This window comes from Phyllostomus discolor, chromosome 1, assembly GCF_004126475.2.
Source record: "Phyllostomus discolor isolate MPI-MPIP mPhyDis1 chromosome 1, mPhyDis1.pri.v3, whole genome shotgun sequence".
In the NCBI taxonomy this organism is placed as follows: domain Eukaryota; kingdom Metazoa; phylum Chordata; class Mammalia; order Chiroptera; family Phyllostomidae; genus Phyllostomus; species Phyllostomus discolor.
Window position 1 is genome coordinate 175,566,673 of NC_040903.2, and position 12,607 is coordinate 175,579,279.

Here is a 12,607-nt window from a genome sequence, read left to right on the forward strand (position 1 = left end):
CTGTCTTCATGAAGATTGGAATAGAGTTTGAATGAAGAGTAGAAGGTTATGCTTACTCCTGCCCCTCAAGCTCAGAAATGGTGTGTGTGTATGTGGGGGCGGGGGTGGACCAACATCCTGGTGTGGGATGATGGCCTGTCTTGTCACCTGTGTTGTTTGTGTAGACTAGGGACTGTAATAAAATGAAACACCGTGGAAGTTCTCTTTACCACCCTCCTCATGGTGAACTCCCAGGAGTAATGAACACTTTCGGTTCTCTCTGCACTTAGTAATGCCCGCCGCATGCTGAATGCACAGCTAGCAGGCTGCTCTCTGCCTTACCCACTCCCTTCAGCACCTGCTGGTTGAATTGTGTGCTTACCAAGAGCCAGTTTGTTCCCAAAGCTATTTGTGCAGTTTTGGCTGGTATTGTAATTAAGTAATAATGTATTTAAATATTAGACAAAACTGATGAATATGGCTGCAAATGAGATGGTTTTCATTTTTTCCTCCTGTGAACACTAGTTATAATCTGTGGAAAGGCTTAAGTTCAAGTCACTAGAAAACATTACTACTATCCAGTTGGATAAGCATTAAAATTGAAGAAACCATAAAAGTCTTAGGATTTTATTCTGATATAACTCTGTGTCTACATTTTTACCTCACGTTAAGGAATCAGGAATTGGAAATGATAGGCAATTTATTATATTTTGGTTCATGTAAGAAAAATGATGTGAGGCTCTTACCAGTGTACCCTTATGCAAGGAGACGGCCTTGCCTATGTTAGAAAATGGGCAAACGCATGCATATTCGTATGTATTATGCAAGAATAAATCATTTTAGGTATATATTTTTAAGATTTCTTGCATTATTTTAATTTATCTGGTTCCTGACTTGATCACATTGGAAAAGATAGTTTCTGTTCTTGTGAGGCTCAGTTTAGTGGATTTTACTTTGTATATAATGTCAATACAACCAACACTGGTGGGGCTTTTGAAATTGGGGTTTTCAAGCAAATTAAGGAGGCTCATTCTGGAGCCACCTTTATTTTAGCAGGTTATTTGGTTCCTCTTGTAGACTCACAGCATATTGAAAGAGACCTAATTCCCTTGTTTTATGAGTGAGGAAACCAAGGCCTTGTTGGTGGTGAATTGTGTTGGGTGGTGGAATGAAGAGGGCAGAACCACTGTGATGGAACCTCTCCCCCTAGCCTTTCTTTGGGTGGAGTCCTCTGGTGACAGTATTGACCTGTTCCTCCCCGCTTTGGGACAGGACCAACCTGGAGGCTTTGCAGAAGAAGCTGGAGGAGCTGGAGCTCGATGAGCAGCAGCGGAAGCGCCTTGAGGCCTTTCTTACCCAGAAGCAGAAGGTGGGGGAACTGAAGGATGATGACTTTGAGAAGATCAGCGAGCTGGGTGCTGGCAATGGTGGTGTGGTGTTCAAGGTCTCCCACAAGCCGTCCGGCCTGGTTATGGCCAGAAAGGTGAGACTGCCTAAGAAAAAGGACTGAATCAAGTTTGCTTGGTAAACAGGTAATTGGTTTATCTCTTAGACGACCTGGGGAGAGCTCAGCTGGGAGAGGCGTTTGACTGACTTTTCACTCAGTAACTTTTGTGCTGTTTGAATTTCAAATTCATGTTGTCTGTCAGATTATAGGCAAACACATTAATAGTGTGTTAGTGACTTTATCTCATTCCCAGACTGGAAATAGTACGTTTGTTAACATTCTGTGTGTTCTGGAAAGAATGCTAGGGTGCATATTTGTAATTCACCAAGTGCGGGAGAGGCTGCTTTTGTTTACCCAGCCTTGGGGATGCACAGCACACTCATTTCACGTGTTTCCCATGCTTCTGCCCTGCCGGTTGTTTCCCTCATTTCCCTTCAGTGTAACGTCTCCGCTCCCCACCATGCGGCATGTCATCTTCAAGCTGGACTTCCCTTCCTGTCTCCCTGGGTTCTTTTTTTGAACACAGCGCCCTGCTCCAGTGAAACTGAGCTCTTTTAGCACACCATGTTCATTCCTGTCTATATATGTTTGCTTGTGCTGTTCCTTTCATCTTTCAAAGAGTCTACACCTTCAAGGCCCACCTCTCGCCTAGCTTGCGCTAACTGCTGCAGCCCACACTGGTAACCACTGCTTCCATGTCCTCTGGCACTCCTTATCTGTGGTTCTTTTTCGAAGTTCAGCCTTATTCGGAAACATTTCATGTATGCCACCTGTTTCCCCAGCTGAAACAAGGGACAAATTAGGAGGATGTAAGTTGGCACCTGAGGAGTTTACTAAATCTCAACTACATTAGGCTCCTGAGGTCAAAGAGAAATCTCTTGGGCAGCTTAGCTCCGCATACCCAGTTCCTCATTTCTTTGTACTCCTACAGCCTTTTAGTATCAACCAAGTGCTCAAGGCCGCTTTCCCTTCATCTCTCAGCTTCACAGGTCTTTTTGGAGGAAACCCTTCATTTAGCTTTTTTGGGGGAGGGATGAGTTTTTATTTCTCAGTCTTGGCTCCTAGGAGCGGAGGCATAACTGGCCCTCCCCTGCTTACAGGTTCTCAGGTGCTAACACGTGCCTTTGTGTGTTGGCACTTAGTGCTTTGGCTGGGCAGAAACTTGTTTCTTAAACTTGACTACCTCTTATCCTACCTTCAAGAGCTTAAGCATTTAAGAAAACTTCCATGCATACATCCATCTCTCCATCCATGTATATATTTTTAAATCCTTTCTTTCTCCCACCTTTCTTTCCCCAGCTAATTCACCTGGAGATCAAACCTGCGATTCGGAACCAGATCATAAGGGAGCTGCAGGTTCTACATGAGTGTAACTCCCCATACATTGTGGGCTTCTATGGTGCATTTTACAGTGATGGCGAGATCAGCATCTGCATGGAGCACATGGTATGTGAGCACCTGTTGACCTCTGGAGCCTCGGAGTTGGGTGACTCTTGGCTAAAATTTAGTCTGAGAGGTAACCGGCTGCTTCCTGCTTTTTCCTGGATCCCCATACTCTCTTGGGCACCTGGGAAACCTGACTGTAGAGTTTGTAATAGCCAAAAGATGAAGGCTTCCTCCTAGATCCCTGCTTGTCTTCAGAGAGGTAGCAGTACCCAGTTATCCCTGGAGGGTATGCCTAGACCAGTCTTCTTGACCCCAAGATTTTGATGTGAGTAGAGTTCGGTTATTCTAGTTCAAATCCATTATATGCAATGCTACGTGCTAGGTACATGGTTCTGGGGTTATGAAGATGAGTGAGACAGTTCCTGCCCTCTGAGAGTTTATAATTTGCTGTAAGGGCAGCCCGAAGGGGTTCTTGGGGCTAGTAGAGAAGTAATCCCACCTGATGCACAGTAGAACATGGGAAAGAGTATTGATGGGCTAATCATGTTTGTGAGCTGCCAGTCTTCTTACCATTAGTTGCCTGGAGTCACTTTTTTCTCCCCAGTGACTGGCAATAATAATAACAGTAATAATGTTAGCAATACTAATAGTGATAAACCAATATTTATTTGGTATATGGTATATCAAGCACTGCCCTAAGAAAATTAATTTATTATTATATTTTCACAACAATCTGATTGTGTGGGTCTGTTTTCCCTATTTCACAAATGAGGAAACACGCTCAGAGAAATGGAATAACTTACCCAAGGTCATGCAGCTAGTACGTGGTATTGTAGAATTTAAACGGATGCAGTCTGACCTCAGTGCCTGTACTTTGATGAATCCACTGTGTAGTGATTGGGGTCCTGTTTCCTTCTCAATGCCTAGAACTTCAAAGAGAGGGGCTGCCTTCATGGTTGCTATTTTCTCCTGTCCCCATTAGGCAGCATGGCACAGGAGACTTTGGAATCTGAGATGTTTAGTCATATCTCCCTTCTCCACAAAAATCCAAGTAGGCACTCTGTTTTGTTTGCCACTGTGCCTCCAAAGCCCAGAATAGTCCTGGCACACAGCAGGTGCTCAGTATTTATTTGTTTACTGGTTGTTACTGTCTCATCCATGTCCTTGGGCAAGTTATCATCCTGGTTCTCAATTTCCTCATCTGTAAAATCGCCATTATTACACCTGCCTTGTTGTGGTGAGGATTAATTATCATAACAGATGGATGTCTTCTAGCACACTGTCTGACTGAGAGTATGTCATTTGCAAACACTAGCTTTTGCTTATTTTCACTGGGGCCAACAGTTCAGAGATACAGGCTGCCATGATTGATCTCTATACCTTGTGACTGCTTTCAGTCCTGCCTAGTATCCCTCAGCAACTTCTTTACTCCCTTCCTGACTCTCTAGACTTGCCCTGGCCCCTGGAATTAGAGCCTGGTGTCTGGTCTCAATGAACTCCCAGAGGACTTTTGTACCTCTTGCCCTGTCTTTCCCTCATCCCCTCCAGCCTTCCCTTCCAGGAGGAAAAGATGACATGGGAATGACAAGAGAGTGTTTCTTATTCCCTTGGCCCATTTCCAGTATCTGCAGGTCACCCCCCCCACCCCACCCCCATGGACTTGGCTCTGTGGAAATAGTGAGATCATCCCACACAAGTCCCTGAAATAGAAGATGTCTCTGGAATTATCCTGGGGAGCCTGAGCCTGGAAAACTGGCTGTCAGAAGCTGGGTGGGTTAAAACCTTTTGATGGCCAAGCACAGTGTCTGGCACCTTTTAGGTGATATGTGTTGAACAATTGAATGAGGGAGGCCAGGATGGGGGAAGGAATGGTCAAACCTGAGGCTCAATGGGAGAGGGGCTCCAGAGTCAGCAATAGGGCAGTGTGTTCCTGAGTATACATAGGGTCAGAGGGCAGCTGGATCAGTCTGTTAGTATTAGGGGAGAGACAGGACCCTACAGAAAAGCAGTTGTGACCTGAAGTTCAGGCAGCCATGAGTACCAGCGTACTTTCTGCTGCAGCCCTGCACACTCTTACTCTTGGTTCCTAAGAAGATTCTCCTGCAGGAGATCTCATTCCTGCACCAGCTGCCCCGATGGGAAGGCTCTGACTGCTGGCTGCTACTTGGGATTTCCGCTTTGCCCCAGATTCTGCATTTCAAAGGAGTTGACATGTAGAGCTCTGTTCTTTAGTTATATCCCAACCTCTGAGGTTCTTCAGTCCTCTCTGTGTCACTGTCTTCGCATGATATTTTGTGTCATTAACATTTTCCCCCATGCTTGTTATGAAAATTTGAAAACAGAAAGTTGAAGGAATTGTATAAGGTACACTGTAAACCCATCACCTAGATTTCTCAATGAACATTTTGGCATATTTGCTTTACCACATAGTGTCCATCTCTTCATTGCTCAAATTGGTGTTTTTGGATGCAATTTAAAGTAAGTTGTGTCATTACCATTCGTTGAGCCCAGTCTTCTAAAGCACTTGGCTAGGGTCTGACCTTTTCTAGAAATAAGCTGTGTGTGCACTGCCCAGTCTGAATTTTGTGACCCAAGAAATGAGTGCTCCCTGAACAGAGCAGGAGTGTTCTTGTCTTCGGGGAAGTAGATTTCTGCTCCGTGGTAGCTGGGCAACCGGAGGACTGGGGACTCAGAGTTGGTGGTTCTCGTGCAGGAGTAAAAGCTTTTGAGCTCTCCCCACCCCATAACTCATTTATCTCTTCTATAGAAAACCTTCACAAAAGCACCATTGACTTAGTTAATAATGGGCTTCTAAAAATGAGCACTGTTTCTGCAGCTGTAGTCAGTAAAGGCAAGTCCTAGGCAACAGTGAAGTGGAATGTCAAGGTTGTGAGGTGAGTTGCAGGCATCTCTGGGTAATCCTGATGGTGGTTCACGCTTCTTGAATCTTGTTAATTCCGTTTGTTCACACTGTAACTGCCTATGGCTTAGAAGGAGGTTAAGGGAAGAGAGCCAGGGGTTTCTTCCTTTTTTATTAGAAACATTTACCACAACCCTCAGAGAAAGTGTAGACCAAGATGGGTGGCTGGGCTGCCCTCTGTCCCGGCTGTGGCACACAAGCACCAGAGCCAGCTTTTTTCTATTTCATTTGCATCAGATTTTTGACGCAGTTGTTTTATATCTTGCTTTAAGTCTTCCCTCAGAAGCAGGAAAGCCATTCAGACACAGGATCTGAAACCACATTCAATTGGGAGCAAAGAGAAATGGTTGGGGAACTTTCTACACTGGGGTTTTTCTTCCATCAGTAAAGGTAATTCAGAGGTGCTGGCTGACTTGGGTGTGGTGACCTGGGTTATCCTTGTTGTCCTGATTTGGTCATCAGGAGCTAGTGACATTTTGAAAGCAGTCAGGCTCCCATGATGAACTCAAACCTCAGCCTGAGTAGGGCTCTTCCAAGGGCTCTTGGAAAATAAGTGTGCTTATAGGGGGCATTCTCTGGGTTCTGGGTTCCTAATTCCACTCTCGTACCTGTGTGGAGATATTCACATTTGATTTGTAGGTTGTATTTCAGAATCTTCCACCGTGCTCTTTGGTGGACTGACCCACCATTAGGTAGTTGTGCTAGGGAGTTATCATGATTAGAAGTCAAACGTATTTAGGGGTGTTAGTGTACTTTTGAGAGTCCACACCTGGACTGCTCTCTCTCATCCGTATCCGTGATCAGAGTTGACATGACAGGAAGTGATTGGTCTGAACTATCCCTTTTATAAGCCTAGGATTTTTAAGTTGATAATCTTTTTTTAGCATGGTTTTAGGTAACATTTTTCTGAGAGGTCTGTATCCTGAATGAGTCTTACTTATTTTCTCACCTCCTTAGAAGGAAAGCAGTGTTATGTCTACCTAACAGCACTTTTGCACAAAATGGATGCTCAGTTAATTGATTTGCAGATTTACTTTTCCACTTTTATAAATGAGCTCAGTACTTAAAAAAGGTAAAATATTTATTCATTGTAGAAAAACTTATAAGCAATAGAAAAGCACAAAAGAAGAAACTGTCATGCAACACATATCCCCAGTAATCTTACTACCTTGGAAATAACCGTTGATAATGTTTTTGATGTTCTGGTTTTGTGTGAGTATACAGAGACTTTTTACTTCTCTAGTTTATTATGTTGTGCATTGTCCTGTGACTTCCCATTCCATGGCGCATCACAGAGGCTTGTGATTTTAGAGGGAACGTCTCTTTGGTCTTGCCCACCTTCAAGGTTTAGCTTCTGTGTCACTCCTGTTGTGAGTCCATCCCTTAGCCGCTTTGAGTAGGGATCATTTCCTCCTCTGAACACCTGTAGCAGTGTCTGTTCTTCTCATTCAACTGTTTGTTCCCTGCCTGTTTCAGAGGAGGATTTAAGGAGCTTTGCCTCATTATGAATATATCCTGTTTCCCCAAGGAGAGTATGTTTTTTTGTGTATTTATAGTTTTTTCATCCCCAGTTTCTTACATATTCCTGTGCCTTACTCAGAGGTAATTCATAAATGATAGGTGATGATATTCACTGTAGCCAGGATACTTTATAAAATAGTCAGAGTTTACAGGAATTATTTTGCCTCCTGAGGGTAATTTAAATTGTGGCTGACAGTTGGTTACCCCTGAAACCACAGGGGCACAAACTATTTTCTTGACCTTGAAGTTCCCTGAGAGAAGCAATTTCTTCAAGATCCCAGGTGAAAATGTACGTTCCGTGCCTGCCGTGTGAGCCTTGCAAAGGCTGGCTTCACACCATGCTTGTGTTCTCTCTTACACGTTCCCTTCCCACTCCCTCTGCCAGGGTCCAGCTCATGTCATCGTCCCATGATTTGCTTCTTGCCAACAGCCTGGCCTCTTTCTCTCAGGTGAAGTTCTTGCCATCTTAAAACACCCTGTCCTTCTGTGGGATTCCTATCCTTCTGCCCTCCATCAAGTCATGTCCTTGGTTCCGTAGTGGGGCTCTGTGATCTGGCCACAGCTGGCCGTTTCCAGCCTGATCTGCCACTGCATTTCTTCATGCACCCACAGTGAAATGAAGCACATGTCATTCAGCAGTGCAATGCAGTTTAATGCTTCTGTGCTTTTGATCTTATTGAAATACCTTGTTCTTTCTCCCCTTGCTTCTCTTTGTCCTGGTATAGAAATCATACTTATTCTTGAGTAAGATTTCAGCTCAAAGTGAAGTCAGAATTACTTCTCCCTTCTTCTGCACATTTGTAGCACTTTCTATACATTTATTTCATCTTTATAATTACTTTATTAAGAGATGTATATTTTCTCTATTAGTTTGTAAATTTATTAAGAACAGGAACTAGGTCTTTTTCATATCTCTACCTGCCATAGAACCTAACATGATACTGGGTAGGATTTGTGGGATTAATTTATGTGCTTTCTATAACATTTTAAAAGGTCTATTAACTTATGATTTATTAGGATGATACCAAATGCAAGTTGTGACATGATGGTGATACAATGGCTGATGTTAGTTGAGCACTTATTATTGCTAGAGATTGTTTCTTTGTGCTGTCTATATATTAGTTTGTCTTAATACTTATGTAACAGGGTGCAGCCCAGAGGAGGGCCCCAAATAGGGATTTGGAATGGGGTCCAGAACTCAAGGTGTCCAGGAAATATTAGAAAAATATATAGGATGTCCTCCCTGCTCCCCCCCCCCCCCCCCCCCCCCCCCCCGTGTTGAGTTGGGGGAAGGAACACATGGAGCAGGGCCATTGAGAGCTGTTTGCATAGCAGCAGCTTTGCAGCTAACCTCTGGTGTGGTCATTTAACATATCTATAACTTTTAACTGGTTGCACAGATATGTTAAATAGCTGTGGCCATTCTTGGAGCCAGGAGGAAGTGACTTCCATCCAAGATGTAACTGGGTGGCAACTCTCCTGGTTACACTTGCCTGAGATCTTGGAGGTGATTGGCTCCACACCTTGGGGCCACACCTGCCCAGACTCATAATGGCAGCCCAGTAAAGCTGGAAGGATATGGGGATGCTGGCAGATGTAACCGATTGTAGGAGGAGTCAGAAATGGGGCTGCAGAGGAAGATTGGCACAGGGATTTAAATCCAGACTTGGCAGCTTTTGTGAAGGGAGAACCACATGGCTTTGGCAGAGCGGGGACCCCCCACATCTTTGGCAGGAGAGAACCACGTGGCTTTGGCAATGTGGGGACCCCCACAGCTTTGGTGAGAGTGAGGGCCACATGGCTTTGGGGTGCTTCCTTTTGTCATGTGGCTTAGGAGGCAGGTGAGACTTTGCCTGGAAGAAAAGGGGTGAAAGGACTCTTGCTGGTGGGCCATGAGAAGGTGCCACATGGTTTTGGATTAACTGGGGATCGTGGTGGCGACACAGCTGATGGTGCCGGGAGCTTGAATCATGGACTTCTGCTTCTTTTCCTGAGATACGGTACCCCAGAGTAGGGCAGAGGGAGAAGGAAGGATAGTGCATCTGTGGGTATCCTAAAAGACTTTAATATTTTAATGAAGACATTGGGTCACTACTTTAAGTCTGTATAGCTTTAAATAAACATTTCCTTTCCTTTTCACAAATCTCTGGCATTGAGAGATGTCTTTCCTCTGACGGCGGGCACAGCGAACCTAGTGGGGGTCCTTTCGATAATAGTATATCATACCCCACCTTGGCTCTGTTCTGTTATACTTACAATAGCCCTATGATTATTTTCATAGGCTTATAATTATTATCATCCCCAATTTATAAGTTGAGTAACTTGGCCAAATCCCCTAGATAGTAAGCAGTGCAGTTGGGATCCAACTTTAGACAGCTTGCCTCCAAACTGTCTACAGTGGAGTGCAAATCAAGCCCTTATTTTGACCACTGAATTAGTAATTTGTTTAATGATTATTCATAGGATTTGAGTTACTAGTTATTTGATACCCCCCACAATGTTTTACATTCATATAATATTTGATGTCTGGAACAAACCAAAGAGTATCCTTCTGGGAGGATTTGCCATGTGTGAGATTCACTTTCCTCATGAAGTTGAACACTTGAAAACATAGTTGGAAACATTGTCACTAAATGGGATGGTATTCTTCTATTAGGATGGGGGTTCCTTGGATCAAGTCCTGAAGAAAGCTGGAAGAATTCCTGAGCAAATTTTAGGAAAAGTTAGCATTGCTGTGAGTATATTGTGAAGTTTTTTCCCCCCAAGTCCCCTTATTGGTTAAGTTAATGAATCAGTAGGAAGTAGACCAGGGAGGAAGCTAGGAAGTCAACAAGGGTAAGTTTGTAAGAAAATGGGGTTTACTCACTAGAACATTTCCTGTCTAGATTCTGTCTCTCTTATTAAAACTAGAAAAGTGACTTACTCTGTGTTAAAATCTGTGTCTTGAAAAATATAAGGTGTCCAAAAGAATTCCCATTTGTGACATCAAAAAGCCTCATTTTATATTGCAGATGTAGAAAGAAATGGATGCAAATAGTGTTTTTTAAATGTTGTTTAAACTTGCAATAATCAATTTTACTTAAAAATAATACTCTGTATGCCATGTAAAAGAGATGGTTTCTTGATAAGGGAAGGTTAAAAATACAAAAGAAAGAATAAAAAATAAGAGGAAGAGGCAAATTTATGATGTTAGAGAAATATTTTCTAGATTATTTTAAATTAGAGACATTGAGTCTTTCTAACAGCACTATTTCCATTCCTACACTTTTTACATTCTTTTTCCTCTAGGTAATAAAAGGCCTGACATATCTGAGGGAGAAGCACAAGATTATGCATAGAGTAAGAAATTACTTGCCATAGTGCCCTGGCTGGTGTGGCTCATTTGGTTGGAGCATCATCCGTTAACCTCAAGGTCGAGGGTTTGTCCCTATTCCAGACACCTGCAAGAGGCAACCAATCAATGTTTCTCACATTGATGTTTCTTTCCCCTTTCTCTTGCCCTTCCTCTCCCTCTTATAAAATCAGTAAGCATGTCTCAGGGGAGGATTAAAAAAAAAGGAAAGGAAAAGAAATATTACTTACTGCTAGTTGTTATATTTTAATTTTAGCTGAAATTGAAAGTTGCTGTATCCTCTTTGTGTTTGGTATAGAAGTCAGTTTTAATAGTATTTTTAACTTTTATTACAAGTCTTCGGCTATTTAGCTTGATGGCTGGAGCAGCAAGTTCCACCTTCTTGGTCCGTGGTACATGTGGCACCTGGAGCTGTAACAGACATAGAGGGCAGCCAGCCCAGGCTAGAGGCTCTGCTAGAATTTAGTTACCCAGCCCCCTGTGTCACTGTGTGCCTGTTGGACTACATTGTCCATAGGCCCAAAGCCATGACAAACCACCTGGGTATGAGATTGACTATAAAAGAAACTCTGGTTTATTTTAATAAAGGTACATATGCATTTGCCATATGACCATACCACTCTGACAAGATATTTGAACATATGTCCACATACACTCCTGTGCAAATGCTTAAAGCAACTACAGTCATTGTAGAAATAATTAAAATGTTCTTCAACAGGCAAAGAGATAAACTGTAGCATCTCCATATAATAAACACTGTTCAGCAGTGCAATGAAGACAAATAAGCTACTGATACATGTCACTGTGATTAGCCTTAGAAACATTTATGCTGTATGAAAGAAACCCAACACAAAATAGTATAAACTGTTTCCATTTATATAAAATTTTAGAGAAAACAACAACAAATTTATGACAGAAAGTAGATCGATGGTTGCCTGGGGGTTTAAAGGATAACTTTAAAGAGATGTGAAGTGTCGGGGGGAGCGTTGTCCAGCAGAGCTCCCCTACCCCTCTTCCTGCCCATCATGGTTGAGAATAAGTCTACCAAGATATGATCTGCTTGGGGAGGAAAAGTGGTTGATCTCTTTAAGGAGAAGGGCCTTGAGCCTGTTCCTCAATAGGCTTTTATTGGGTTTATTTTGTGTAGGAATACAGGGTGTAAATTTAGAGTTCAATCATTGTCAGGCAGTAATGATCAAACAATAGATAACATTCAAAGAACTATGAGGGCTCATTCTGAGTCAGGATCAGATAGATAAGAGTGATGCCAAAGGGCCATGGAACTTTGGGAAACAAACTCATTTTATGCTTGGACTCTTATCATTTAAATTGAGGTTATTCTTAGCAAAGCAGGTTTCACAGGATTTTGTGCATTCCTTCTTAGGCCTGATCGCCCTGGAAACCCGCCCTTTCCAGGACAGGGTCACAACGGCCTCTGGCATTGTTTCAGGCTTAAGTCAGGTGGGGGAAGTAAGACAGCCAAGAGATTAGGAGACTTTTTACAGACCGAATGAATACTCAGGCTATGTCAAAGCCGAGGAGTGAGGGTCTATCATCTCCTTTTTCCTATAGTCCCCAAGTCCTTCCCTGAGGGCCCCATGGTGACAGAGCCTGTCTTAGGTCCTCCCTTCCTTGAGGAATCTGACTCATCATTGGCTAGCCAGTCATCCACCTGGGGCCAAGCAGGGTGAAGTAAAGGGGGCAGAGGCAGTGCCTCTGCCAGGAAGATAAGCTTTGTCTCCTTAGTGGCTTCTGGTCCCAAGGTCTTTTTACTCAGCCTTAGCCATGGGCGCTTACAGCTTCTGAAACCAGGCAGGGCGGTTCCCAAAAATGAGGGGCCTAGGCCACTGTGGCTTGGTTAGATGGAGCATGGTCCTCGTGCACTGAAAGATTGTGGGTTGATTCCTAGTCAGGGCACATACCTAGGGTATGGGGTCAGTCCCCTGTTGGGGTACATAGGGGAGGCAACCAGTCAATGTTTCTTTCACATCAGTGTCCCTCC

The 12,607-nt window shown here is 43.4% G+C and overlaps 1 protein-coding gene across 2 annotated transcripts in view; it reads left to right on the forward strand.

Annotated features, from left to right (window-relative positions):
- Positions 1 to 12,607, forward strand: part of MAP2K1 (mitogen-activated protein kinase kinase 1) — an 82,750-nt gene that overhangs the window by 40,190 nt on the left and 29,953 nt on the right. For both annotated transcript variants that reach the window (XM_028505981.2, XM_036009444.1), the window contains exons 2-5: positions 1,252 to 1,462; positions 2,726 to 2,872; positions 9,910 to 9,987; positions 10,542 to 10,591. In XM_028505981.2, coding sequence (XP_028361782.1) covers positions 1,252 to 1,462; positions 2,726 to 2,872; positions 9,910 to 9,987; positions 10,542 to 10,591 — 486 coding nt within the window. The remainder of the gene's footprint in view (positions 1 to 1,251; positions 1,463 to 2,725; positions 2,873 to 9,909; positions 9,988 to 10,541; positions 10,592 to 12,607) is intronic.